The sequence below is a fragment of the Giraffa tippelskirchi genome, chromosome 11 (assembly GCF_054371585.1).
Source record: "Giraffa tippelskirchi isolate mGirTip1 chromosome 11, T2T-mGirTip1v1.2.pri, whole genome shotgun sequence".
In the NCBI taxonomy this organism is placed as follows: domain Eukaryota; kingdom Metazoa; phylum Chordata; class Mammalia; order Artiodactyla; family Giraffidae; genus Giraffa; species Giraffa tippelskirchi.
This window is the reverse complement of record NC_137285.1, coordinates 104,335,467-104,359,657: the sequence shown is the minus strand read 5'-3', so window position 1 is coordinate 104,359,657 and position 24,191 is coordinate 104,335,467. Positions and strand designations below refer to the sequence as shown.

Sequence of the window (24,191 nt, the reverse complement as noted above, 5' to 3'; positions counted from 1 at the left end):
TGCCAGAAAATAGCACCCTTTCCTGGTGCCAGGAGCCCTGGGCTCTGCTAGGTTGCTGACTTCAGGGGAGGTGGCAGAGGGGATGACACCGTGGGAAAGTGGGCAGCCATGGGAGCCAAGTGGGTACAAGCTGGGTGCCGCGGGCAGGGAGCCTCTGCCAGGCCTGTTCTCCCCGGGGTGGGGCTGGTTGTTCCAGGGACTGGCTCAACCTGTTGAGCGCCTGGCTGCTTTAACCTGGCATCTGTGTCCCTGCCTGCCAGCCCCACCAGCTGCCCACCCGCAGCCACACTGTGGGGGCTGCCCCCGCGGATCTGGGGCTAGAAGGCTCTGACAGGCCAAAGGGCCAGTCGAGGCTCCTCCAGAGGTTCTTCCAGGGTGTGCCGAGTTTCCCCAGGTCCTACCCTCTAACTCCCAGAGCCGGGGCTGAAGCCAGTTGGAGAGCAAGGTAGCCAGAGGCTAGGAGCAAAGGGGCCAGGTGAAGAAAGCCACAGCACTGGATCCACTGCCCGTCACTCCGCCGCCCTGAAGGCAGCCTGGAGTTACCGCCTGGAATTTCCTTCTCTGGGTGCCAGGGCCGGGCCTCCAGAGCCCCACCCCCAGCCTGGCCTGACCTCCCCTCCCTGGGAGAGACTTTCCCTGGGGGCTGGGGGAGGGGCGGTAAGGACATTCTGGTGCCCCAGGAGGAGAGGGGTGGCTACCTGGGTGTGGGGGTCTGTAGTACTGCCTCAGCCTCCTAAGTAAGGGCTGGCCCTCCCCATGGAGACGGAGGAAGCTCTGGGTTCCCTGGGAAACATCCCCCACCCTGCCCTGAGTGTGTGTGTGTGGGGGCCCTGGGTCCCAGGGAGGGTCCCTGACCCGCCGCAGGCCCTTGCTGTCCTCCCACAGCCTCTGCCCCATAGCTTGAGGCCTGCCTTGGGGCTCTGCTAGCCGGCAGCCAAGGGGAACCAGCTGCCACTCTGCGGGGGAGAAGGTGGCCGCCACCACCCCCAGGTAGGGGGAGGGGCCAGGCAGTTTCCCACCCCGGGCCCTCCCTGCTGGGCCCTGGCCACCTGCCCCTCCTAACCTTGGTGTCTGGCCGAGTCCCCATCCCCAGGGGCCGGGATGCCCTCTGTCCAAGTCCCTTCTCCAACAGGCTGGTGGCCCTGTGCTGGCCTGTCTTCCCCTCCCCCTCCCCCCACTCCCCAGCCTCAACTGAGAATGGCCCTGAATCCAGCATTTCGAAACCAGGATTGTTTTGAAATCCCTGAGCACTTCTCCACCCTCCTCTGACTCCCCTCCTCCCCACTAGCCCAGAATTTAGTGCTCTAATCTGGCTTCATGCTGTGCATTGCCTGGGTGTGTGTGTGCGCGCATGTGAGAGAGAGAGAGAGAGTTTGTGCTAGCACATGGCCATGTGCATACTACTCAGTGTGTCTGTGTGTGTGCGCGTGTATCCCAGTGTGGGTATACCTTCTGTCAGCAGTTGCGTGTGACCGGCCGACGTCATTTGTGTTTCCTGGGCTCCCCTGGGCTTTCTCTATGAGTGCGGGCACCTCTGTGGGTCTGAAGGAGTCAGTTTTGGAGAGTTTGCATTATTTTAAAGAGGTATCTTGGATGTGTGTGTTTGGGGGTTGTGTCTGTTTCTCAGGTACACGTGTCTGAGAGTATCTGAGAAGTGTGTGTGCCCAGGGTTGTCTCTTTGATGCATATGTGTGTGTGTGTGTGTGTGTGTGTGTGTCTGTGCGCGCGCTCTGTTCCCGCCTCTATTCTCCTCCCTCGGAACATGTCTGGGGGTGTACCCACAGGTCTCCCCACAGCTCCCTGGGACATGAAGTCCTCTGTCCTTTGATAGGGAGGTTTCCTGGAGGGAGGCCAAGGCTTCTGGCAGTTCTGTGGTCCTTGGAGAGAAAGTGTGCAGTGGGGAGACTTTGGGATAAACTGTCCCCAGGGCTGGACTCTCCTCCTCTGCCCTCGCCAGATGCCCGGCATCTCTAGGGGTCTGATGTTCCCAGTCCCTCCTCTTCTTGTCCTGGTGCTATGGTGGGAGCTGTTACAGGGAGGCCCAGTGCTCTCCAGAAAGGGATGGGGGAAGAGACTTAACCCCCCCGCCCTTGGGGTAGCTTGCTTCATTGGAGACAAGAAACAGCCAGCCTCACCAGACCTGGGAGCTTTCAGAAAAGTTGACTTTGCTAGTTAGGGGCAGACAGCAAAACAAAACAAGACACTCATGTTTCCAGCCTGAGCAGAAGACAGAGGGGCCTGGTCTATCGGGGGGTTATACCACCCCAGAAATATGAAGCACTGGGTATGGGGCCAGCTGCCATTGTAGCCTTGACCCTGAGAAGTCCTTCTCGTTCTACAGTCCTTTATCGTCCTCCACAGGATAAGGGGTTGTTAGGGGGAGCTTTCTTTCCTTCTTTTTTTTTTTTTGCCAAAGCTAAAATTCCGATGGTCATGTCTGCACGGGATACAGGCACTTGGAACCCTGATGCCTCGCTATGACTCAGTTTCCCATCTCAGGCTATAATTGACTACTTTCTTCTAGAAGCACTTGTAGCAAGTCAGTGAAGAAAAAGAGGGCTGGGGCAGGGGCTGGTTGTCGGAGTCTAGGGCCTATGGAGATGGCAGCAGAGGTGGGCAGAGAGAGAAGCTGTCTCCTTCCCATGGCCTCTGGTCCGAGGACACGGTGGGAGGAGGGGAGGGGTAAAGGCACAGGTTGGTACAGTGCTCAGTGACCCAGCAGGGGGAGGGCCTTGGCAAGGAATCTTCAGTTTGTTTCTCAATCTCTGTCTCTGAGACCTGCGCATGCACGTCACTGCAGACACCGTCAGGAGATGAGTCCAGAAAAGTCACCCAGGTGATGGCAGGACAGGGCAGTACCAGATGGGGACAGGTGGTACCATGTTCTGGCAGACAAGCTATGCGTGTCCCCTGGAATGGGAAGTTGGGCCCAGCAGGAGGTCCCCTCCCCAGTTCCCGTGTCCTGGGCCTGGGCACACCACAGGCTGGAGAGGGTTAAGTCTGGTTGGCAGGGACAGCCCCCCCCCCAGTGCAGTGAGGGAGGGAGGGGTAGTTAGCAGCTTGCTCTAGTTGGCTTCTCTCCCAGAATTCTTCGGAAAAGAGCTCCCCTTTGACCCCCAGTACAAACTGAGCCGAGCCACCAGCCTCCCTCCCGCCCGCCTGCCTGTGGGAGCTTCACCCAGCCCCCTCCTTCTGAACTCTCCTCCAGGCCCTCCCAGCTAGGCCCGGTCCCCAGGACTCGAGTCTTCCGGGGACAAGGGAGACCACACAGGGACAGAGGACCCACGCCATTTTTTTCTCTGACACAGGATAACCCCGGGGTGGTGGGTGCTGGAAGCTGGGGTCCTCAGGCCTCCTCTCATCCAGACTTCCACCTGAGTCCTCAGGCCAGGACGTGGGAGTCCTGCCCACCCCACCCCCGACCCTGGGGCTGAGCCCTAAGGCATCTCCAGGGCCTTCTCCTTTCCTGCTTCCAGGGGAGGGAGGGGGAGCCGTGCGGTGGGGCGGCTGGGTCAGGCCTGGCTCCCGGCCAATCCACAGAAGTCGTGGAGGGGGGGTGGTGTCCGAGTAGCTCAGGGACTTCCTGGAGCTACGGGGCTGTCTGTGTACATGCTTAGTGGTGTGCGTGCTGGGGGTGGGGCTGGGGTTCTGGGAGGAGCAGGGGTAGAGATTGCTGGCCTGGGGCTTCGAGCTGTGACCCTCTCTCCACAGGGAGCCCCAGCCCCGATCACACCCTTGAGCCTGAGCCCGACACGCATTATCCCGAGGTGAGAGGTCTGTGTGCTTGTGTGTGTCCTCACAGCCTCCTCGCTCAGCTCTGCCTGCCTCTGCCGGAGCCTCCTGCTTGGCTTTTTGTCTTGGGCGCCCTCCTCCTGGCTCTCTGCCCCTACTTCTCCTTTCATTCTCCTCCCCCAGAGGAGGGGGTGCTGACAGCTTACAACCTGGAACCCAGTGGGGATGGGGGCGGGGCCTGGGCAGGAAGAGTTAAAGCGCCAAAGCCTCAGCTCCAGTGAAAGTCCCAGCTGGGGTGAGTGGTGGGGAGCCCCAGCCCAGTCACCCCTGGAGGGCAAGGTATGGTTTCCTTCCTGGTCATCCCAAGTGACTGCTACCCCCTGCCTGCTGGCTCTGGCCTGAGCTGGCTGAGTCAAAGCCAGGGTGGCCACCAGCCACAGTAATGTGGTTTCTGCCCTGGCCCCTAGACACACACACACACACACACACACACACACACACACACACACACACGCAGGCACACGCACACTTTATCCCTACTGCTACCCCACCCCCTCTTTCCCTCCTCCCTCCCTCCCCTCCTTCCTTACTTAGCAACAGCTCCCTGAATTCACAACAAACACGCCTGTAGGATCCCAGACTAGTGAAAGCTAGAGAAAGTACAGGACTGGGAGGAGGCACTTCTAGACTGTCCTCAGGAGGGAAGGGCTTCGAATCCCCCCACCCTCCCTGTTGGAGGCAACCACCCCCCCAGGGACTGGGAGGAAAGTGGTCCTGCTTCCAATCAGGCAATGAAAACACGGGGGCAGCGGCCAGGTGTGGCCGAGCAGGTGGGGGGCAGGGCTGAGACTCCACCCATCACTAGTGGAGTCCCACTTGACCTTTGACCCCCACCTGCGAAGTGGGAGGGGCCATAGTCTCCTCTGCCTCTGGGCCTCTCAGCGGGGGCCTGTGCTATTGTCGGGGTAACTTGCCGGGCTCCCTCCCCAGACTCTTAGGGACCAGGATGGGTGATGGGTGCCGGGTTGGGGGTGGGCGGGGCTGGGGTGGCCCAAGAACTTTACTCTCAGAGCCCCCGCGGGCCAGGCACCTGTGTTGAGGGGGCGGGGAGTTGTGGCCTCTCTTTGATCTCGGCCCTGGGTAGGAACTGTGGCCTCTGGCTAGGACCTGGTGCGCATCAGGCTTGGAGGGAGTCTGGAATGAGGGAGTGAGGCACGATTCTTTCGTCACAGCACGGAGGGCTGCTACCTGGGTGAACCTATATTGTGAAATGGTTAAGAGCAAATGGCTGGAGTATCTGGGTGCAAATCCTGACTCTTCTAAGTTTGGACTGTGTGCCTTAGGCAAGTTATTCAATGTCCCTGTGCCTCCGTTTTCTTATCTGTAAAGCGGGGATAAGAGGCTTTTCTTGTAGAGTACTAAATTAGAGAATTAAATTAGATAATGCCTGTGATTAGCAGCTTGATGTTACAGAGTAAATGCTCAATAAATATTAGAGATTTTCCTAATTATTATTAGTCATAGGAACTCCTGATCCTTCCAGGGGCTTTAGCAGGGGAAGATGGGGGTGGGGAAGAAACAGCCTTTCTAATGCTTGAGACTCCTAGATTCTAATATCCTTCCAGACCCACCTTCTTGCTGCTCAGTTTCCCCACTGCTGGTGCTGGCAGGCATCATGATTGCAAGTTTGGGAAATAGCTGTGGGCCTGGAGAAAGGTCTGAGGGCTTAGGACCTGCCTGCCTCCCCATCACCCAGCACTTGTCAGGGCTGAGCCCCTCTTCCCCCAGGCTATTAGCTCAGATCAGCTTCAACACCCCTCCCACCCTCCCATCTCCTGCTGCTCTGTTCCTTTACCAGGCTGAACAGCCTTTAAGACACTCTGTCCTTCAGTGGCTTAAATGGCTGCCTTCTCTCTTCCCTGGCCTAAGGGATCCGGGACCTTCCTTGGGGAGAAGAATAGCAGTGAGGAGCTGTGACACGGATGGCAGCTGTCAGTCCTGCCTTGGGGCCCAGGGTCCGCTGGATTCCCTGTACCCTGCCTGGGCATTTTCCCTCAGTGTGGCGGGGCAGTGCCAAGGTCTGTGATATGTGTAGAAGCCCAGATGGGCAGGCCTAGCACCTGCCGCACACAGATGGGCAGGAAGTCCATCCTGAAGCCCAGAGGAGGGGTGGGGTAATATTGGCATCCAGAGGCACCCCCGGAACCCTTTCCTCTGCTGCATGGGTACATATGGGCAGGGCTGGAAAACGTTCTGTTTCAACCCTGTGTGCCCTGGGGCAGGCCAGGGGAGAATGCTGAGTGACTCTGGGTGAGCAAGGCTCCCAAAGGCCCTCGGATGAGAGTGGGATGATGGAGGGGCTAAGGCTTGGGAACTTGTGGGTGAGGATCCCAGGAGGGGGTAGCAGGCATGCTCACCAGGAGAGAAGCTCTGCAGACACATGGTTTGGTCTTCTTGGGAGTAAAAATGATCAGATGTGGCAGAGTGCCTGGGATTCCAGGACTCCTGGGGACCTTCTCTGGCCTGGTACCAAGGGGGGTGGGCTGGAGCCCCTGGCTCTACTCACCACTTCTTTCTGGGAACAGAGGGATCTCCTCCCTTCCATGGGCCTGGGACTGAGGCATCAGTGTTGGCCTGAGCAAGCCATGCCTCACTGCTGGGCCGGCCATGCCCCCTTTGCCCAGCCTCTGGGGCCTGTTACTTGGGCACGCTGGGGCTATTTTTGGGATTGGGCTGGGGCTCTGGGGCTGGTTTCAGATGTTCCAATGTGAACAGGAGAAAATGGGAACAGATGGCTGGAGGGTTCCAATCAGTGGGTCCTGCTGGGAGCAGGTTATTTTTAGGGCCTTGTTAACCCTTTGGGGGCTGTGGAGCCACCCCAAGAGGGACAGCCCTCTCTAGTTGAGAAGAGGACAGGTCTTCTCTTTGGACCTCTACTTTCAGAACTGTATGTCCCAGTTGCTCTTCTTACCCTCTCAGACCCTCCACTCTTTAAAGAGGCCCACGACAACAAAGTAGGCTCCTGCTTGCTCCCAGCCTAGACCCTGCAGGGAGACTGCCAAGGGATGGGGGTGGCTGGTGGAGGGGATGTGGCCACTTTTGGAAGGAAACTCCCCTTTGCTTTTCTCCTGGGGTTCTGAGACAGCCCTGAGGCTAAGAGAATGGACAACTGCTCTCTGGATTCATGCTCTGGGTTTGAATGTATGTTGATAAACCCAGTGAGGCCCAGAGGAGTCCTTGCCCGAGGGACCTGGCCTCTGTGAGGACAGAGGACGAGCCAAGTTTTTGTACTTGATACCACTGAGATGATGCCTGTGGGCCCGATGTCTTGAAAGTCACTCAGTCATGTCTGACTCTTTGTGACCCTATCGACTATAGCCTGCCAGGCTCCTCTGTCCATAGAGTTCTCCAGGCAAGAATACTGGAGTGGGTAATCATTCCCTTCTCCAGGGGATCATCCCAACCCAAGGATTGAATCCAGGTCTCCTGCATTGCAGGCAGACTCTTTATCAACTGAGCCATCAAAAGCAAATCTCTCGACAGTGCCCATCTTTACCAAATGCCCATGGATTGGGGTACCATGTAGAGGGTAAATAAGGGGGCATCATGGCCCAAGGTAGTTTGTTGAGGGCTATGTCGCAGGCATTCTGTTGGCTAGTTTCGCTATTAGCATCTCACTTGATATCTTGATCCTCATTTTGCAGATGAGGAAACTGAGGCTCTAAGGGCTGAAGGGACGGATAAAGTCCTGTCATTCAGAGAGGGTGGGATGCGATTGGCACCCTTGTCAGCCTGACTGCAAACCCACCTCTCATTCCACTGCATCACTCACACTGCCTGCGATGTCCTGGCCCCAGAGGGCCAGGAGGCTGCCAGGGCTGGGCCTCCTGGGGAGCAGGTCTATGAAATGAGCATAGGAATGGAGGCCTGGGGGCAGGGGACCCTGCCTGTCACCACGCTCACAATCCCCTAAGCCCTTCTGGCCTGAGGGTGCCAAGACTGACACCAGAAACCCCATTTGGCCTTCCTGTCTTCCCTGCAGGAGGATCACAGGCATACATCCTGTCTCATCAGCCCCCACCCCCACCCCGTCCTGGCCCACATGCCCCTGCTTCCTGTAGGGTCATGGCAGTCTGGATGGCAACGTGGGCAGAGCTCGAGGGCCCTCCAGGTGCTGCTGGTCCCAGGAGTCAAGGCCCGGCCGGCGAGCTGAGGGCTGGGAGGATGTCTCTGTCGCTGGCAGCACCTGGGGGAGAGAGCCCGGCGGGCAGGCGGGCTCTGGGTGAGGTCCCGCCCCTGGTGCGCTGCCTGTGCCAGCAGTCTGCCCGCACTCCACAACTCCCACAATGGCCCCATTGTTCCCAGCCGCCAGGCAGTTTGGAGGAGGTTCCTGGGCCACCCCTAATCCCCCCCCCAAAAAAAAGGGTCCGATTAACCCCTTGGAGGATAGAGGCCAGGTGAGGGTCCCCAGGGAGCTACCCTGTCCAGTCCTCTCTTCTGGGGATCCAGGCTGGGGACGCCACCTCCTACCACGTGTCCGCAGCAACAGGGCACCTGGAGAGCCCGGGGTCCCCCACAGGGGAGGGAGTAGCCCCTAGACCCTCTCCCACCCCTACAGTGGTGCAGGTGCCAGGGGGCAGGAAGTGCCAGAGGGGTGGCAGGCGGAGACCAGATATATTTGGGCCGGTGGGGCTAATTCCAGCCACCACCTCCTGCCCTACTGGCTCCTGAGTGCCTTTCCTTCCTGTGAAACCAGAGCTGGGTTGGGCCTAGCTCAGGATTTCGGTGGATTTAAAGAGGCAGCACCCTCCCTGGCAGCCTGGCTTCCTCTCCCCCTCCCCAGGTGGGGTCTGGGGCCGAGAGAAGGCTGGAGAGCCTCTGCCCCTCCCTTGCCCCGGGCTAACCCCTGGCCCTTGCCCCCGCTGGGGTACCAGGCTTTTGGCACTCCTTTCTCCCAGAGCTTTGAGCGGGTGGGGTGGGCGGGGGTGGGCTGTGGTTTCCTGTGTTGGCTGTTTGTGCCTGGCCCAGAGTGCCCGCCGCCTGCCTGGGCTTCCTGCCCTGTCTTGTTTCCTTGTGCCCCCCACCTCCTCCCCCGCCTCCCCCTCTGGGGGAGGGAGCAGCCAGGGATTGGGCAGTAGCCTTTGGGGGCACCCCACTGCCAGGCTATGACTGCTTCTTGAGGCCTGGACACAGGGGCCCTGGCTATGGGAGCCAAGTGAGGCGACCTCCAGCTTGTCCAGGCAATGCCACTTTGCCTGGTGGTCCCCACAAGGGCAGAATCCGCCCCTCACCCCTGAAGCACCCTTCAAAGACCCCAGGCTGGAGGGTCTGGGGCCAGGAATTTCCATGTCCCAGCAGGGCTGGGGTTGCCAGACATCACCCTGGGGCTGCAGGTGGGGTGGGGCTGGAAACTCCCAGACAAAAATGGCTGATTTGCATGGTCTCCTTTGGCAGGAGGTGGGGGGAAGTGGGGAGAGCTGCTAGGAACCAGGGTGAGGGGAAGGCCTCCCCAACCCTGGAAGTCCCCACACAGAGGGTCCCCAGCAACACCTTGGTTCTTGAGCAGATTTCCTGCTGGGTTAGGAATCCTTGACCTCCCCACCCCGCTGAGTCACCACCTCAGGAAGAGGAAGTGACCTGGGTGATAGAGGAGAGCTTCTAGGGACCCTGGAGAAAGCAGACTCAGGACATCATTGTCTTGGGGGCTGCCTCTCCCTAGGTCAGTGGCCAAGGATCCCACCCCTAATACTCCCAGCAGATCTCTGTTCTTGCAGCCACACAGGGTCCTAGCTGCCCATTTCCTCTCTAGAGGTGTCTGCCCACTGCCTATGGAAGCATGGACCCTCCAAGCAGTGTTCTCAGTGCCTGTCTGAGGTGGTTTTGAGCTGGGCTTTGAGACGGGTGTGCTGGTAGGCAAATCAAGCAGAGGCTCCCAAGGTGGGAGCAGCTCAACAGAGCCAGGTGGCCACTCCTGTGTGCTATACCTGTGGCAGTTCTGTGTTGAGCAGGGAGCTGGCCAGTCCCACCTGGAGGCCCTGGGCATCCATCAAAGCCTTCCTGGTCTCCCTGCCACAGCTGAGGTCAGGTCCACTTTGACCCTTAGGTCACTGCTCTGCCCCCCCACATTGCACCAGGAGGGCAAGATCTCAGGCAGGCTTTGTCTCAGCAGCCTCCTGGGCTCCATCCATTCTCATGGGTCTGCTCCTGGCCTTTCACTCAGGTGACTGGCACCTGCTCCCTATTTGTGAGCATGTCACTGCTCCCCACCCCACCCCACCCCATCCCGTGTAAGAGGAGCCCAGATCTGTATTCGAAGAGCTGCATCCCTTTCACCCATCTCAGGGGCTCCTGGCCTGGTGCCAAGAAGCCCCCCTCACTTTTGTTTGTTTGTTCCTGCCTCCATCCCCAGGGCTTTTCAGGTTTCTTCCCAGGACTGTGAGTACATAGAGAAGGAGGGTCTCTGTGATCTGGGGAGGGCTGCTGAGGGGCAAAAGGGGGAGGTGTGAGATGGGAAAGTCCTGACTCATCTGTACTTGACTCAGCTCGTCCTGCTGGGTGGGAGCGAGGGGGTGGAGTCCTAGAGGGGAGGGCGACTCCAAGATTCTTCTGGACAGGAGCCTTGGCCCCACTGGGTACCCTGGAGAGGGTGAATTTTCTAACAGCCCCTTCCCAAATTACTAAATGCCCCAATATTTGAAGCTGTAAACAGAGGAAAGTGGGTAGCCTTTGCCCTGCTGGAAGCCCATCTGTCTGATGCAGGTGCCGACAAGCCGGCATGACTGGAGGGGAAGACACTGTAGTGCAGGGGAAACACCAGGGGAACAGGGTCTTGGTAGGCCCATGTAATGGTCATGCGACCCAGGGGCCTCTGACTTCCTTCTCCCAGATCTCAGTTTCCTCATTGTGAAATGGGGATAGAAATACTGCCGTGGCAGGTGCTTGGTAGTTTTGAGGATCAGCGAGGTGGGGAAAGGGGAAACCTGGGACACATGTCAGTCATGGGCCTGCCCCTAAGCCCAGGTGCCCTCTGGCTCTCCCCACCTCACCTCTCCCCCGACGTGATGCAAGCCTGGGGACTGGCCACCGGCTGCTGTTCAGCCAGGCCTTGAACCGGAGGCATCTTCCGCTGAGAAGGCCAACGTGCCATGGGGTTAAGTTAGGGTGAGACTCCCACAGGGTCCCTGGTGTGGCGCCCCTCCCCGCCTCCCAGGTCCCAGCCCGGCCTGCAGCAGCCCGCCAGGGAATGTGCCCCGGTGTCTGGCTGGGCCTGTCACCGGGATGGAGCTCCCGGCCCAAGGCTCCTCCCCTCCCCCACCCCTCCCTGGGATCTGCGGGAGGGGCGGGGGGACAGGACCGGGGGCAGTCGGGTGAGGCTTCCGTGTTTGTGTAAGTCTGTGGGTTGGTGTATCTCTGGCCCCGTGTGTGTTCCTTTGTCACTACCGGGCTCAGCTCTCTATGGCTCCCTTGTTGTCGGGCCTCAGTCTTTTCATCTGTTCAATGAGTTGACGTGCCCCCTCTCTGCCTTCTGGCCGCCTCTGGAAATGTGCGCCCCCGGCTATTTCTGCGCTCCTGCTTCGGCCAGCGCCTCCCTAGCCGTCCCGCACACCTCCGCGGCCGGAGTTTGAGCGCGCCTCTAGTTTCTTGAGCTCCGTGCGTGCCTTTGTCTCTCCGTCCACGTGTGAGCTGCGAGTGTGTGTGTGTGTGAGCCCAGAGTTCGGGTGCTGGTGGGTCCCCGGGGCTCCTGCCCGGCGCGGAGCTGAACCTGGGCCCCGCCGCGGCGCGCGCCCGGCCCCTCGCCGCACTTGGCCGTGTGTCTGTCGGGGCGGCGCGTGCGGGGCCGGGAGAGGCACGCTGCAGCCCTGCCCGTGGCCCGCTCCCCGGCTCGCTGGCTCTGTCGCTCGCTCGCTCGCTCTGCCTCTGCGCTCGGGCTCTGCCGGAGGGGGCGGGGTAGGGTGCTGGGGCGGGGGGGAGGGGAGGCTCCTGCATTCTTGCGGTCGGGGAGGAATCTGAGCCAGCGTTACTGGTCTCCAGAAGAGCCCAGCTGCAGCCCCGAGGCCCCGCCAGGCCTCTCGCTGCCCGCCTAGGCCTGCTGGGATGGGCACGGGCTAGGCCTCGAGCTGGGGGCGGGGCATCGCCCCCCACCCTCGGCCCCCTTCCCGCCCCGGTGCCCGGGGGCCGGGCGCAGCGTTGGGGCGGGGCGCCAGGGGTTCCCCCGCCCCCCTCCCCCCTCCCCCGGGTGAGGGGCGTGCCTGGGGGCGGGAGGACCCCGCACACTGGGGGCCTGACAGGCCTCTCAGCCGCCCCACGCGGGCACCGTGGCAACCTATCTTTTTAGTGAATTCTGCCCCTGCGGCCCCGGGGGCCTTGCTAGAGACTGTAAGCTCCCTGAGGGTAAAGTGCGGGAGGGATGGATTCAGACCCCAACCTGGAATCCTTCCCGGCCGTTCCCACCCTACCCTGTCCAGTCCCCTAGTCCCAGGGCTGTCGGGTCCTCCCGTCTCCCCTCCCTTCCGCGCACCCCCTCCCCAAGTCACAAGTTTTTTCTTTGGGGCTTGTTGCTGCAGTCCCTGCTCCAGTACCGAGTACCTGGCTGGGCCCTGGGCACGCACAGGGGCCGTAGCCCCACTGTGTGTGGGAGCCATGAGGATCCTGGCTAACAAGACAAGGTGTGTGGGTGTCGTGGAGGGCGGGATGTGTGTGTGGAGTGAGGGGAAGGGATGGGCCCAGTGTTGATGGGGCTGAACCGTGCAGGCTTGGAGAGCACCCCCCCTCACCCTCCCCCAAGCCGGGTACCTGGCTTCCTGGCCACCGGTGGGCTAAAGGGGGGGTCAGAATCGGAAGGCCTGCCCCCAGGCAAGAGCCTACAGCTTTAGCGCCTGAGCCCAGGGGACAGAAGGGAATGGCAAGCAGCTAAGCCTGCTGTTCTAGTCCCTTCCAGCCCTTCCCTCTTAAAAACGGTTTGAGCAGACCCCCGCCGGCCCCGCTGTCGGGTCCGCTGGCGCCCTCTGGCCTCGGTCTAACTGGGGGTGGGAGCTGGAGGGGCGGTGCCTGCCTCCCTCCCCTTCCCCGGGAGAAGCCGGCAGACAGGGCCAGGCGGCAGCAGCAGGACAGCAGAGCTGAAATAAATCTGAGCTGGTGTGGAATGAGGGGGGATAAATATCCTCTCCCGTGATGTGATCTTTCCAGCGGCTATTAATAGGTCTCCGGGGAGGGGGAGGCGGTGGGGGGAGCGGGCTGGAGCTTAAAGGGCCCGCAGCCTAGGCTGCAGGAATCCTTGGTTTCAGTCTGCTCCGCACACCAGTCCCCTCCCCCTTTCCTCTTGCTCCTGCCTGCCGGCCAGACCTGCTGGTGCACCCTCTAAAGGCATTCCCTTCCTGCCCTGGGGAGCTGTCTGGACCAGTGGGCACCACAATCTGGTGTGCTTTTTCCCACTTCCCCAAGGGGAAAAGAGGCTGGGCCAATGAGCAGTGACCCCCGGGTCCTGAGTTCCTTCCCTGCTGGTGTTGGGACACATGGAAGCTGAGGTTGGGGGGCCTTGGAAGGAGTGTGAAGACAGCAAACCCTTGAAGAGAGAATGCTTAAGTGTTGGTCAGGTGCTAGTGGAGAGGGTTGCCATGGAGGCTTACAGTCTGATGAATGCTGGGGCTACTGGCGGGTTGGATTCTGCCAATCTAAGGCCCTGGTTTTCATTTAGGGACTGGAGGGTGGAGGGGGCGGCCCCATCTTCATTCCCCAAGTGGAGAAGGGCATTAGCCCTTGTCTGAGGAGCCGTGGAGGGAGATAGGGGATAGCTGGTGGTCTTAAGATGCCACTCAGCTCCCACCTCCCCAACCATTAGGTAAGGCAGGATGGGGTGATAAAAATCCAGGCCTGCTACACCCCTGACACTACGATTAACTTTTCATGTCTCTTCCACCTCTCAGGTTACCCCACCCCAGGAGGAGAGAAGCTCCAGGGAGCCCGCCGCTGTCCCCCCGCGGCCACTGCCCCCCTGCCCCAGCCAAGCCAATGCACCCAGAAAATAAGTTGACCAATCATGGCAAGACAGGGAATGGCGGGGCCCAATCTCAGCACCAGAATGTGAACCAAGGACCCACCTGCAACCTGGGCTCCAAGGGCGTGGGGGCGGGGAACCATGGGGCCAAGGCCAACCAGATCTCACCTAGCAACTCAAGTCTGAAGAACCCCCAGGCAGGGGTACCCCCTTTCAGCTCGCTCAAGGGCAAGGTGAAGAGGGAGCGGAGCGTGTCTGTGGACTCCAGCGAGCAGCGAGAGGCTGGGACCCCATCCCTGGATTCAGAGGCCAAAGGTACCTGATCCCTAAGACCCCAGCATCGTCCATCATCCTAGACACATAGGGGCTGAGAGAGCATCTTTCTGCACCCCTGGCCTAATCCTCACTTGCTGTTCCTCTCCAGCATTTATGCGGGGGCAGCCTCTTTAACCTCCCCCGCCCTGCGTTATGCCCACCCATGTGCTCATTCTCTCAGGACTGGGTGGAGATGTTTCATCCTTAGGGCCACACAGAGTGATGGGGCCTCCTGTTGGTCAGCCTCAGGCCTTTCCTGCTTTCCCACCAGAGCCCCCAGAGGGGAAACAGGAGGTGCTCTGGGGTGAGGCGCAGACCCACACACCTCCCAGGAACCTCCTGGTGTTCCAGCTGGTGGGAGCAGGCACTGGGGCCTGGAAGAGTAGCAGCAGCTTCCCCCTCCCCCCCAGCCCTAATTAGAACCAGTTGTGGTTGGGGATTACGTTGGGCTTGGTGCTGTGTGGGGGAGGGGAGACAGGCAGCAGGGCTCTAGAGAGAAATCAGAAACAAATGGTGTTGTGGTGGGGGCCAACGGCTGGCAAAGTGCCCACTGTCGCCTGGGCAGTGCCCCCTTGGCACTGGGCAGTGGGGCATCTGGAGGAATGGGCTTGGGGAGGCCCCCGGGTGTAGGAGGATGGGCTTTCCCGGAGGATGGGCTTTCCCGGGCACTCACTCACTCACTCTGACCCCTGCCTGCCTGCCTGGGCAGAGGTGGCACCCCGGAGTAAGCGGCGCTGTGTGCTGGAGCGGAAGCAGCCGTACAGCGGGGACGAATGGTGCTCAGGCCCGGACAGCGAGGAGGACGACAAGCCCCTTGGGGCCACCCACAGTGAGTGCCCCTCATTGCCAGGATGCTGTGGCCCATGGTGACCCCAGGGAACAGTTGCCCTGAGGGAGCCTCCCTCTCTTCAACTAGGGCTTTCGAGGACCCAGGCTGGGCCAAAAGGAGCAAGGGATCAGGAGCCCCAGGCTCTTCCTCTCCTCCTCTCCTATCTCTTACTCAGTACCCCCCAGCACTGACAGCTCAATCCTTGCCTTCCAGGTGTTCAGTAGCCCCCTGTCCTTAGGCACCTGGGTGGGGTAGGTGGAACCTCAGGTGGCCTCTCCAACCACACTGGCTACACCTCCCGTGAATTCCTGGCCTCTGCTGCCATCTACTGGTCAGTAGAGGGAGGGCAGTGACGGTTCAGAATCCCTGGGAGCGGGACAGCTGGCTGGAAACCTGCAAAGCTGTGCTAAAGAAGCCTGGGTGTGAGCTGACATTGACTGTGTCTCTGGCGCCCTTCCCTAACCTCTAATTGACTTCTGGAGCGCATCACCAAGACTAGGAGTGGGTGTGGGTGGGCGCCCACCTCTCTCATTCTTGCACTGATCAGCATGTATTTGGGCCTTGAACAAGTGATGGAGGAGAACCAGACATACTCCTGCCCTTGGGAAGCCTGTACATGTTGATCTGATGCTTTTCCTCCAAGCTTGCATCTGTGTGTGGGGAGAAACAACTCAGTGCTGTAAGAAACTAGTCAGAGAATGTTACACTGTGAACTTTTCCAAGGCTGGGACTATAGAAAGGAAGAAGAGAAAATAAGCTGGACACTTTGCTACTTTGTTTTATTTAATTCTGATAACAGTTCTGTGAGGTAGGTGTTATTAGGAAGCAAAAAAAGGAGACAGACTCAGCAGATGTTTTTAGAAGGAGCAGATCATGTCTGTGGAGATGGTGTTTGGGATCAGACACAGCCTGTGCAGCTGGCCGGCACTTTAAACATCACCTGGTCCCAGCACCCCTGCCCCGTCAGGGGACTGACTGTGGTTCACAAACCCTGGCCAAACCCTTCAGTGGTAGATGGGGGTATACACTGCTTCCCAGGACAGACCCTCTTCAGTTCACTTTTACAACAACTAGGCCGTACCATTGTAGAAACATGAAGACACAGGGAAATCAAAGAAATTGCTGATATCCCATACTGAGTACCAAGGCAATCAGTTACTGTTGTAGTTATACTGCCATTAGATTCTTGAAGAGTTCTTAATGGTAGGGTAGTATAATGTAGAAGTTAAGAGCACAGACTCTGCAATCAGACCCCCCTTGGTTTATATCCTGGATCTTCTACTTATCATTTGTATAAGTTTGGGAAAGGGGCTCAGTTTCTTCATCTGTAAAAATTATATTTTCCTCTTAGGGTTGTTATGAGGAGTCAGTGAGTTGATACATGCAACACACTTAGAACAGTGTTAGCTTTTTTGTTGTTATCATTGTATTAGAAGTTTTCATATTGAAATAAAGCCCGGGGACTTCCCTGCTGGCCCAGTGATTGCCAGTGGTTAGGACTCTGTACTTCCAATGCAGGCGGCACAGGTTTGATCCCTGGTCGGGGAATTAAGATCCCACATGCTATGTAGCACAGCCAAAAAAACAAGGAAAGAAAGAAAAAACCAAAGCCTGCCTCTTTCCCTATAGCTTTTCCCCAGGAGTCCTAGTTCTGTGTATTGAATATGCACCTTTCTCTTCTCCAGGGCAGCCCTCACACATTGAGGCTGGCTCTCAAGTCCCCCACCCCCCAAACTTTTGGCTCTTTGTAAAATTGGAGGGACAGGGTCCAGATCAGGGCTGTTACGAGGTAGGAGAGTCAGAGCAGATTTCTGTAAGGAGAGGAGCCTGCCCCTGAGCCGTGGAAAAGTGGCTACTTCCCCAGTTCAGGGGAGTCCACTTAGAGTGGTAAGTCCTGGCGCTGTCTGCGGGCCACTGTTGACTGGTGGCAAAGGGCCCACCCACTCACTAGACCCAGTAATGACCAAGTGAAGTGAAAGTCGCTTGGTTGTGTCCGACTCTTTGCGACCCCATGGACTATACAGTCCATGGGATTCTCCAGACCAGAATACTGGAGTGGGTAGCCTTTCCTTTCTCCAGGGGATCTTCCCAACCCAGGGATCAAACCCAGGTCTCCCACATTGCAGGCGATTCTTTACCAGCTGAGCCACAGGGGAAGCAGTAATGACCAAGTATAGATCTTTTTTAGGCTAGGACTTATTGTCAAGCTGGTGATCGTGGACGAAAAAAATCTCCCTCAGTGCTGTGGGTGGCCAGTCTACCCCGGGGAATGAACCCAGTGTGTCAGGCGTTTGTAACTCTGTTCTCCAGTTTTTTTAGTTTGTGACACCGTTGTGAATTTGCTATAAAAATAGATTTCTTTGACCCGCCCCTCCCCACTCCTGCTGGACTGGAGTTTAGTGTTTCCATTTTACAGATGAAGGAATGACGCCTTGAGAGAGGAAGTATCTTGTTGATAAGGTTGCTGGTCAGTTAGTGGTAAGGCTAGAAAGAACACTATTCAGCTTTTGGACCATCAGTTGTACAAGCTCTTTGCCTGCTTCCCTCACCTGGCCAACATGCACACACGTACACACACCCGCTGCACAGACCATGGTGAGGGGTTGGAGCCAGGCTAAGCGCAGGGCTCTGCACTGCCTGTCTGTCACCTTAGGGGAGTACTGTCACCCTTCCGAGGCTGTTTCCTCCTCTCTTGAGTGGAGTGCACCAACTCCTTCCTCCCAGGGTGTGATGGTAAGGTGGAGTCACTTCCAGAGGCATAGTCAGGGCACCAGGCACGTGGGGGCCTACTGGTTTCCGTCTCCTCTCTATGCGGTCCGCACAATTGCTGTCCTTGTCAAAGACTGGGCTCGGGCAAGTCTCTGGAAGCTAGACTAGAGAAAATGCCAGATTGTGGCGCCAGATGACCCTGTGGGCACGAGCCTCTCTGTCCCCGGGCATCTCTGGGATGGGACGGTGGTGAGGGGACTCCCCCCTGGCTCTCTTCTCTAAACCTGGGCCTCTTTCCCTTTCCTCTCTTGTGCAGATTGTAATGTAGCAGACCCAGCCATGGCGGCCCCACAGCTGGGTCCCGGCCAAGCCCCTCAACTGCCCCTCAGTGAGAGCAGCGCGCCAGGCCCTCCACATGGGCCCCCGCCCGGCCTTCGGCCTGATGCCCCCGGCGGCGGAGGTGGGGGTGTCCCTGGAAAGCCCCCCTCCCAGTTTGTGTACGTCTTCACCACCCACCTGGCCAACACGTAAGTGCCCCCAGCATCCCTCAGCCTGGGGTCCTGACAGCCTGCAGGGGGACCAGGGCTGGCTGGGGGTGGGATGGGTGAGGTGGAGGGCTCCCTCCTGCCCATTGCTCTGAGCTGGGTGTGCCCGACCCTCCTGTGCAGGGCTGCGGAGGCTGTGCTGCAGGGCCGAGCTGACTCCATCCTCGCCTACCACCAGCAGAATGTGCCCCGGGCCAAGCTGGACCAGGTGAGTGTGTCGCCTGGTCCGGGTAAAGGGCTCCGTGAGCAGTGGACTGGCCATTACATCCCCTGACCATCTCATGGGTCTGCCTTTGTCCTCTCACAGGCCCCCAAAGTGCCGCCCACCCCGGAACCGCTACCCCTGAGCACGCCGTCAGCAGGCACCCCTCAGTCCCAGCCTCCTCCTCTGCCGCCACCGCCACCTCCAGCTCCAGGCAGCGCCCCCCCTGCTCTGCCTTCTGAGGGGCCTCCTGAGGACGCCAATCAGGACCTGACGCCCAACTCGGTGGGAGCTGCCAGCACAGGCGGTGGTACTGGGGGGACCCACCCCAACACCCCTACAGCTTCCACCGCCAACAACCCGCTGCCTTCTGGAGGAGACCCCAGCAGCGTCCCTGGCCCCGCCCTGCTCGGGGAGGCCCCCACCGGAAATGGGCAGCGGAGCCTGGTGGGCTCGGAGGGCCTGTCCAAGGAGCAGCTGGAGCACCGGGAGCGCTCCCTCCAGACGCTTCGAGACATTGAGCGGTTGCTGCTCCGCAGCGGGGAGACTGAGCCCTTCCTCAAGGGGCCCCCGGGAGGAGCAGGCGAGGGGGGACCACCAGCACCAGCCCCTCCCACGCCCCAGCAGCCACCCACGGCCCCGCCCAGCGGGCTGAAGAAATATGAGGAGCCCTTGCAGTCCATGATTTCGCAGACTCAGAGCCTTGGGGGCCCCCCACTGGAGCATGAAGTGCCGGGGCATCCCCCAGGCGGGGATGTGGGGCAGATGAACGTGATGATGCAGAGGCTGGGCCAGGACAGCCTGACCCCCGAGCAGGTGGCCTGGCGCAAGCTGCAGGAAGAGTACTACGAGGAGAAACGGAGGAAGGAGGAGCAGATCGGGCTGCATGGGGGCCGCACGCTGCAGGACATGATGGGCATGGGGGGCATGATGGTGAGGGGGCCGCCGCCCCCCTACCACAGCAAGCCAGGGGATCAGTGGCCCCCTGGGATGGGCGCCCAGCTGCGAGGGCCCATGGATGTCCAAGATCCCATGCAGGTCCGGGCAGGACCCCCCTTTCCCGGCCCCCGTTTCCCAGGCAACCAGATGCAGCGAGTGCCTGGGTTTGGGGGCATGCAGGGTATGCCCATGGAGGTGCCCATGAATGCCATACAGAGGCCTGTGAGGCCAGGCATGGGCTGGACTGAAGACTTGCCCCCTATGGGGGGGCCTGGCAATTTTGCCCAGAATGCTGTACCCTACCCAGGTGGGCAGGGTGATGCAGAGCGATTTATGACCCCTCGGGTTCGTGAGGAGCTGCTGCGGCACCAGCTGCTGGAGAAGCGGTCAATGGGCATGCAGCGGCCCCTGGGCATGGCCGGCAGCAGCATGGGGCAGGGCATGGAAGTGGAGCGGATGATGCAGGCGCACCGGCAGATGGATCCAGCCATGTTCCCTGGGCAAATGGCTGGCGGCGAGGGCCTGGCGGGCACTCCCATGGGCATGGAGTTTGCTGGAGGTCGAGGCCTCCTGAGCCCTCCCATGGGTCAATCTGGACTAAGGGAGGTGGACCCGCCCATGGGGCCCGGCAACCTCAACATGAACATGAACGTGAACATGAACATGAACATGAACCTGAACGTGCAGATGACCCCGCAGCAGCAGATGCTGATGTCGCAGAAGATGCGGGGCCCTGGGGACATGATGGGGCCGCAGGGCCTCAGTCCCGAGGAGATGGCCCGGGTGCGGGCCCAGAACAGCGGTGGCATGATGGGAGGCCCGCAGAAGATGCTTATGCCCTCGCAGTTTCCCAGCCAGGGCCAGCAGGGATTCTCTGGGGGCCAGGGACCCTACCAAGCCATGCCCCAAGACATGGGCAACACTCAAGACATGTTCAGCCCCGACCAGAGCTCAATGCCCATGGGAAACGTGGGTACCACCCGGCTCAGCCACATGCCCCTTCCTCCCGCGTCCAATCCTCCAGGCTCTGTGCATTCAGCCCCAAACCGGGGGCTGGGCAGACGGCCTTCAGACCTCACCATCAGTATTAATCAGATGGGCTCGCCGGGCATGGGGCACCTGAAGTCGCCCACCCTTAGCCAAGTACACTCACCCATGGTCACCTCGCCCTCTGCCAACCTCAAGTCACCCCAGACTCCCTCACAGATGGTGCCCTTGCCTTCGGCCAACCCGCCAGGACCTCTCAAGTCGCCCCAGGTCCTCAGCTCCTCCCTCAGCGTCCGTTCACCCACCGGCTCGCCCAGCAGGCTCAAGTCTCCCTCCATGGCGGTGCCTTCTCCAGGCTGGGTTGCTTCACCCAAGACAGCCATGCCCAGCCCCGGAGTCCCCCAGAACAAGCAGCCGCCTCTGAACATGAGCTCTTCCACCACCCTGGGCAACATGGAACAGGGTGAGTCAGCGGAGCTGGGCAGGTGGGCCCTGGACTCGCCTCCCAGGGGGATGTGTTCTTGCCGGGCGGTAGGGGGCATGAGTTAAGGCGTCTGTGCCAGGCCCAGAAGCGGGACGGCTCTGCTGAAGGAGCAGCCACTGGGCCCCATGTATGAACTTCCACAGGGAGCACCATGTTCATCTAGCAGGGGTTTGGAGGGGGTCATATTTGGGATCTTCTTTCTGTCCAGGACCCTGAGGCTGCAGGAACTGCCTGGAGATGGGTGGGCTGTAGTGATCCTCGGGGAACCCGAATTGACGGGCCACATGCGCCTGGGAGTCAGGTGGAGGTCTGGGAGCTGACCTCTTCCTAAAGCCCCAGTGTGAGCAGCCAAATTCATTCCGGCCTCCCCAGTCACCCCCCCTGCTCGCTCTCTTTCCTCGCTTCTGTAGGTGCCCTCCCGCCCAGCGGCCCCCGGAGCAGCTCCTCAGCACCTCCCGCCAACCCCCCTGGCGGCCTCGTGAACCCCAGCCTGCCATTCACTTCCTCCCCAGACTCCACACCCTCCCAGAACCCCCTGTCTTTGATGATGTCCCAGATGTCCAAGTACGCCATGCCCAGCTCCACCCCGCTCTACCACAATGCCATCAAGACCATCGCCACCTCAGACGATGAGCTGCTGCCCGACCGGCCCCTGCTACCCCCACCGGCACCACCGCAGGGCTCTGGGCCAGGTGCGAGGACAGGGAGGGGGTCCCAGGGAGAAGAGCCCACACGGGCTCTGGGAGGGTGAAGAGTGGCCGTGGCCAGCGATCGCCCCTGTGGTCACACTGGCTTTTTTGTGCTTCCAGAGTGCCCTGGACGTCGGGGTGTGATGTCCTAGGGCACAGTTCCCACTGGTCATTCAGTGAAACCAAGCCTGGCGCACTGGAGTGGTCTTTCCACATCTACTGATGTGTCCCTGGCTAACTGGGCCACAGCTTGGGTCTCTTGGCTAATCACCTAAATGCCTCGAGTCCCTGCCCTCGCAGCTAGGGCAGGCCAGTGGTGAAAGCTGTCACCCCTGGCACCAGCCTGGCTTGGGGCATGGAGAAAGAACTGAGTTCTGCAACCTGCCCCAGCTGGGTGCACGTGGTTCCTGACTCCCGTTTCTCTTTCCCCGCAGGGATCAGCAATAACCAGCCCAACCAGATGCACCTGAACTCAGCTGCTGCCCAGAGCCCCATGGGCATGAACCTGCCAGGCCAGCAGCCCCTGTCCCATGAGCCCCCACCTGCCATGCTGCCCTCCCCCACACCTCTGGGCTCCAACATTCCACTGCACCCCAACGCACAGGGGACAGGAGGGCCCCCTCAGAACTCGATGATGATGGCTCCAGGGGGCCCAGACTCCCTGAGTGCCCCCTGCGGCCCGGTGCCCAGCTCCTCCCAGATGATGCCCTTCCCCCCCCGGCTGCCGCAGCCCCATGGTGCCATGGCCTCCGGGGGGGGCGGGGGCGGGGGCCCTGGCCTGCAGCAGCACTACCCCTCAGGCATGGCCCTGCCCCCAGAGGACCTGCCCAGCCAGCCGCCAGGCCCCATACCCCCCCAGCAGCACCTGATGGGCAAAAGCATGGCCGGCCGCATGGGCGACACGTATCCCCCGGGCGTGCTCCCCGGGGTGGCATCAGTGCTGAATGACCCCGAGCTGAGCGAGGTGATCCGGCCCACCCCGACGGGGATCCCCGAGTTCGACTTGTCCAGGATCATCCCCTCGGAGAAGCCAAGCAGCACCCTCCAGTACTTCCCCAAGAGCGAGAGCCACCCCCCCAAGGCCCAGCCCCCTAATCTGCATCTCATGAACCTGCAGAACATGATGGCGGAGCAGACCCCCTCCCGGCCCCCCAACCTCCCGGGCCAACAGGGCGTCCAGCGGGGGCTCAACATGTCCATGTGCCACCCTGGACAGATGTCCTTGCTGGGCAGGACAGGTGTGCCCCCACAGCAGGGCATGGTGCCCCATGGCCTGCACCAGGGTGTCATGTCCACCCCACAGGGCCTCATGACCCAGCAGAATTTCATGCTGATGAAGCAGCGGGCCGTGGGGGGTGAGGTCTACAGCCAGCCCCCCCACATGCTCTCCCCGCAGGGCTCCCTCCTGGGCCCCCCGCCCCAGCAGAACCTCATGGTGTCCCACCCCCTGCGGCAGCGCAGTGTGTCTCTGGACAACCAGATGGGCTACCTCCCAGCCCCGGGTGGCATGGCCAACCTGCCCTTCTAGCGGGCCCAGCGAGGGGCTGGAGCTGGGGCCATGTTGCAAATATGATAACCTTAAAAAAAGTTTCTTCCCCTCCAGTGTTGGGATGGCCTGGGTCAAGGGGTGGGGTGGAGGGGGCATGTGTGGGGAGCAGCATCTGTGGAAACCAGATGTGCTGGCAGCTTAGGGAGAAGTGGCAGAGTGGGGTGGGGGATTTAGGGATGGGGTTGGTTCCATTTTGGCCGCCAGGACCGCTGCTCCCCTACTCCTCCCGAGTCCTATGGAGCCTTTCCTGTTTCTCTGCACCCACCCTCTTCAGCTTTGCTGTCCGAGTCCTGTATCCTATATCCCTGTATCCCTTGGCTGGATTGGAAGGAGAGAAGTCTCCCCGTCCTCTCTCTCCCCACCCTACTGCTCTCTCCTCTTGGAGCTTCACTTTCCTCCTCTTGGTTTCTCTGTCCCCCTCCACCCTGTTTTTTTCCCTTCTGTCTTCTCCTGCCTCAGTTCTCCCTGCTGTGGCTGACCCCCTCTCCCACCCCAACCTGCAGGCGGCTGGCCAGGTGGGCAGGCGCCAGCTGTAGCTGTAAATAGAGCGCTGCGCTTTAGTGCCGGTTTTGTGCGTGTGCTGTATTTCTGTGTTTTGATAGAAGTCACTCAGAAAAAAAAAACAAAAAAAGGATAAAAGAAACCCTCCCCGTGCCCCCACTGCCCCCTCAAATGATTGCCCCTTCCATTTCCCCTGGACCCAGGGGCACGCAGTCCGACACACCTACCCGCTGCAGGGCAGTGTCTTTGGGTCCAAAAAGGATACCATTCCTGTGCCCTCCTCCAGCGGTGAAATGACATAGCTACTACCCCCACACCTAAACTGAGGTCAGACCACCTTAAGCTTCCACCTGGTGGGCCCCAGCAGGGCTGAGACCTCCCAGGGCGGCAGCCGTCTGCTGCTGAGTGATTCAGGAGAGCGTGTGCAGGTGCACGCGTGTTTGCCCCACACAGGTGACATGGGGGCCCTGGCTTCCCAGCTGTGGATGTCTGGTGTCCCCTGCTGCTACATCTTAAGCCAGAACTTGAAGTCCTTGGTCCCCAGTCTGGGCTGAAGGAAAGAAGGATGAGGCAGAGGCCGAGTGGGCATCCCCCTGGTGTGGAGCCGTGGAGGAGTAGCCCTGGGGGCTGCGAAGGTCCTCTGCCTGCTGCAGTTGCTCCGGGCCAGGTATCTCCCAGGGCTCTGACTCTTCCCCAGGCTGCCACCTACTTCCTGT

At 60.1% G+C, this 24,191-nt stretch overlaps 1 protein-coding gene across 5 annotated transcripts in view; it reads left to right on the top strand.

The window, feature by feature from the left end:
* The window catches only part of BCL9L (BCL9 like), a 51,172-nt gene extending 27,630 nt beyond the window's left edge, over nt 1–23,542 (top strand). For 2 of the 5 annotated variants that reach the window (XM_081541173.1, XM_081541170.1), the window contains exons 2-10: nt 3,712–3,767; nt 12,297–12,398; nt 13,656–14,041; nt 14,751–14,870; nt 17,896–18,106; nt 18,248–18,332; nt 18,432–20,715; nt 21,147–21,428; nt 21,860–23,542. In XM_081541173.1, coding sequence (XP_081397299.1) covers nt 12,373–12,398; nt 13,656–14,041; nt 14,751–14,870; nt 17,896–18,106; nt 18,248–18,332; nt 18,432–20,715; nt 21,147–21,428; nt 21,860–22,953 — 4,488 coding nt within the window. In that variant the 5' untranslated portion in view covers nt 3,712–3,767; nt 12,297–12,372 and the 3' untranslated portion in view covers nt 22,954–23,542. The remainder of the gene's footprint in view (nt 1–3,711; nt 3,768–12,296; nt 12,399–13,655; nt 14,042–14,750; nt 14,871–17,895; nt 18,107–18,247; nt 18,333–18,431; nt 20,716–21,146; nt 21,429–21,859) is intronic. The other 3 variants (XM_081541175.1, XM_081541172.1, XM_081541171.1) reach the window with 2 other exon arrangements.
* Nucleotides 23,543–24,191: the final 649 nt, after the last annotated feature.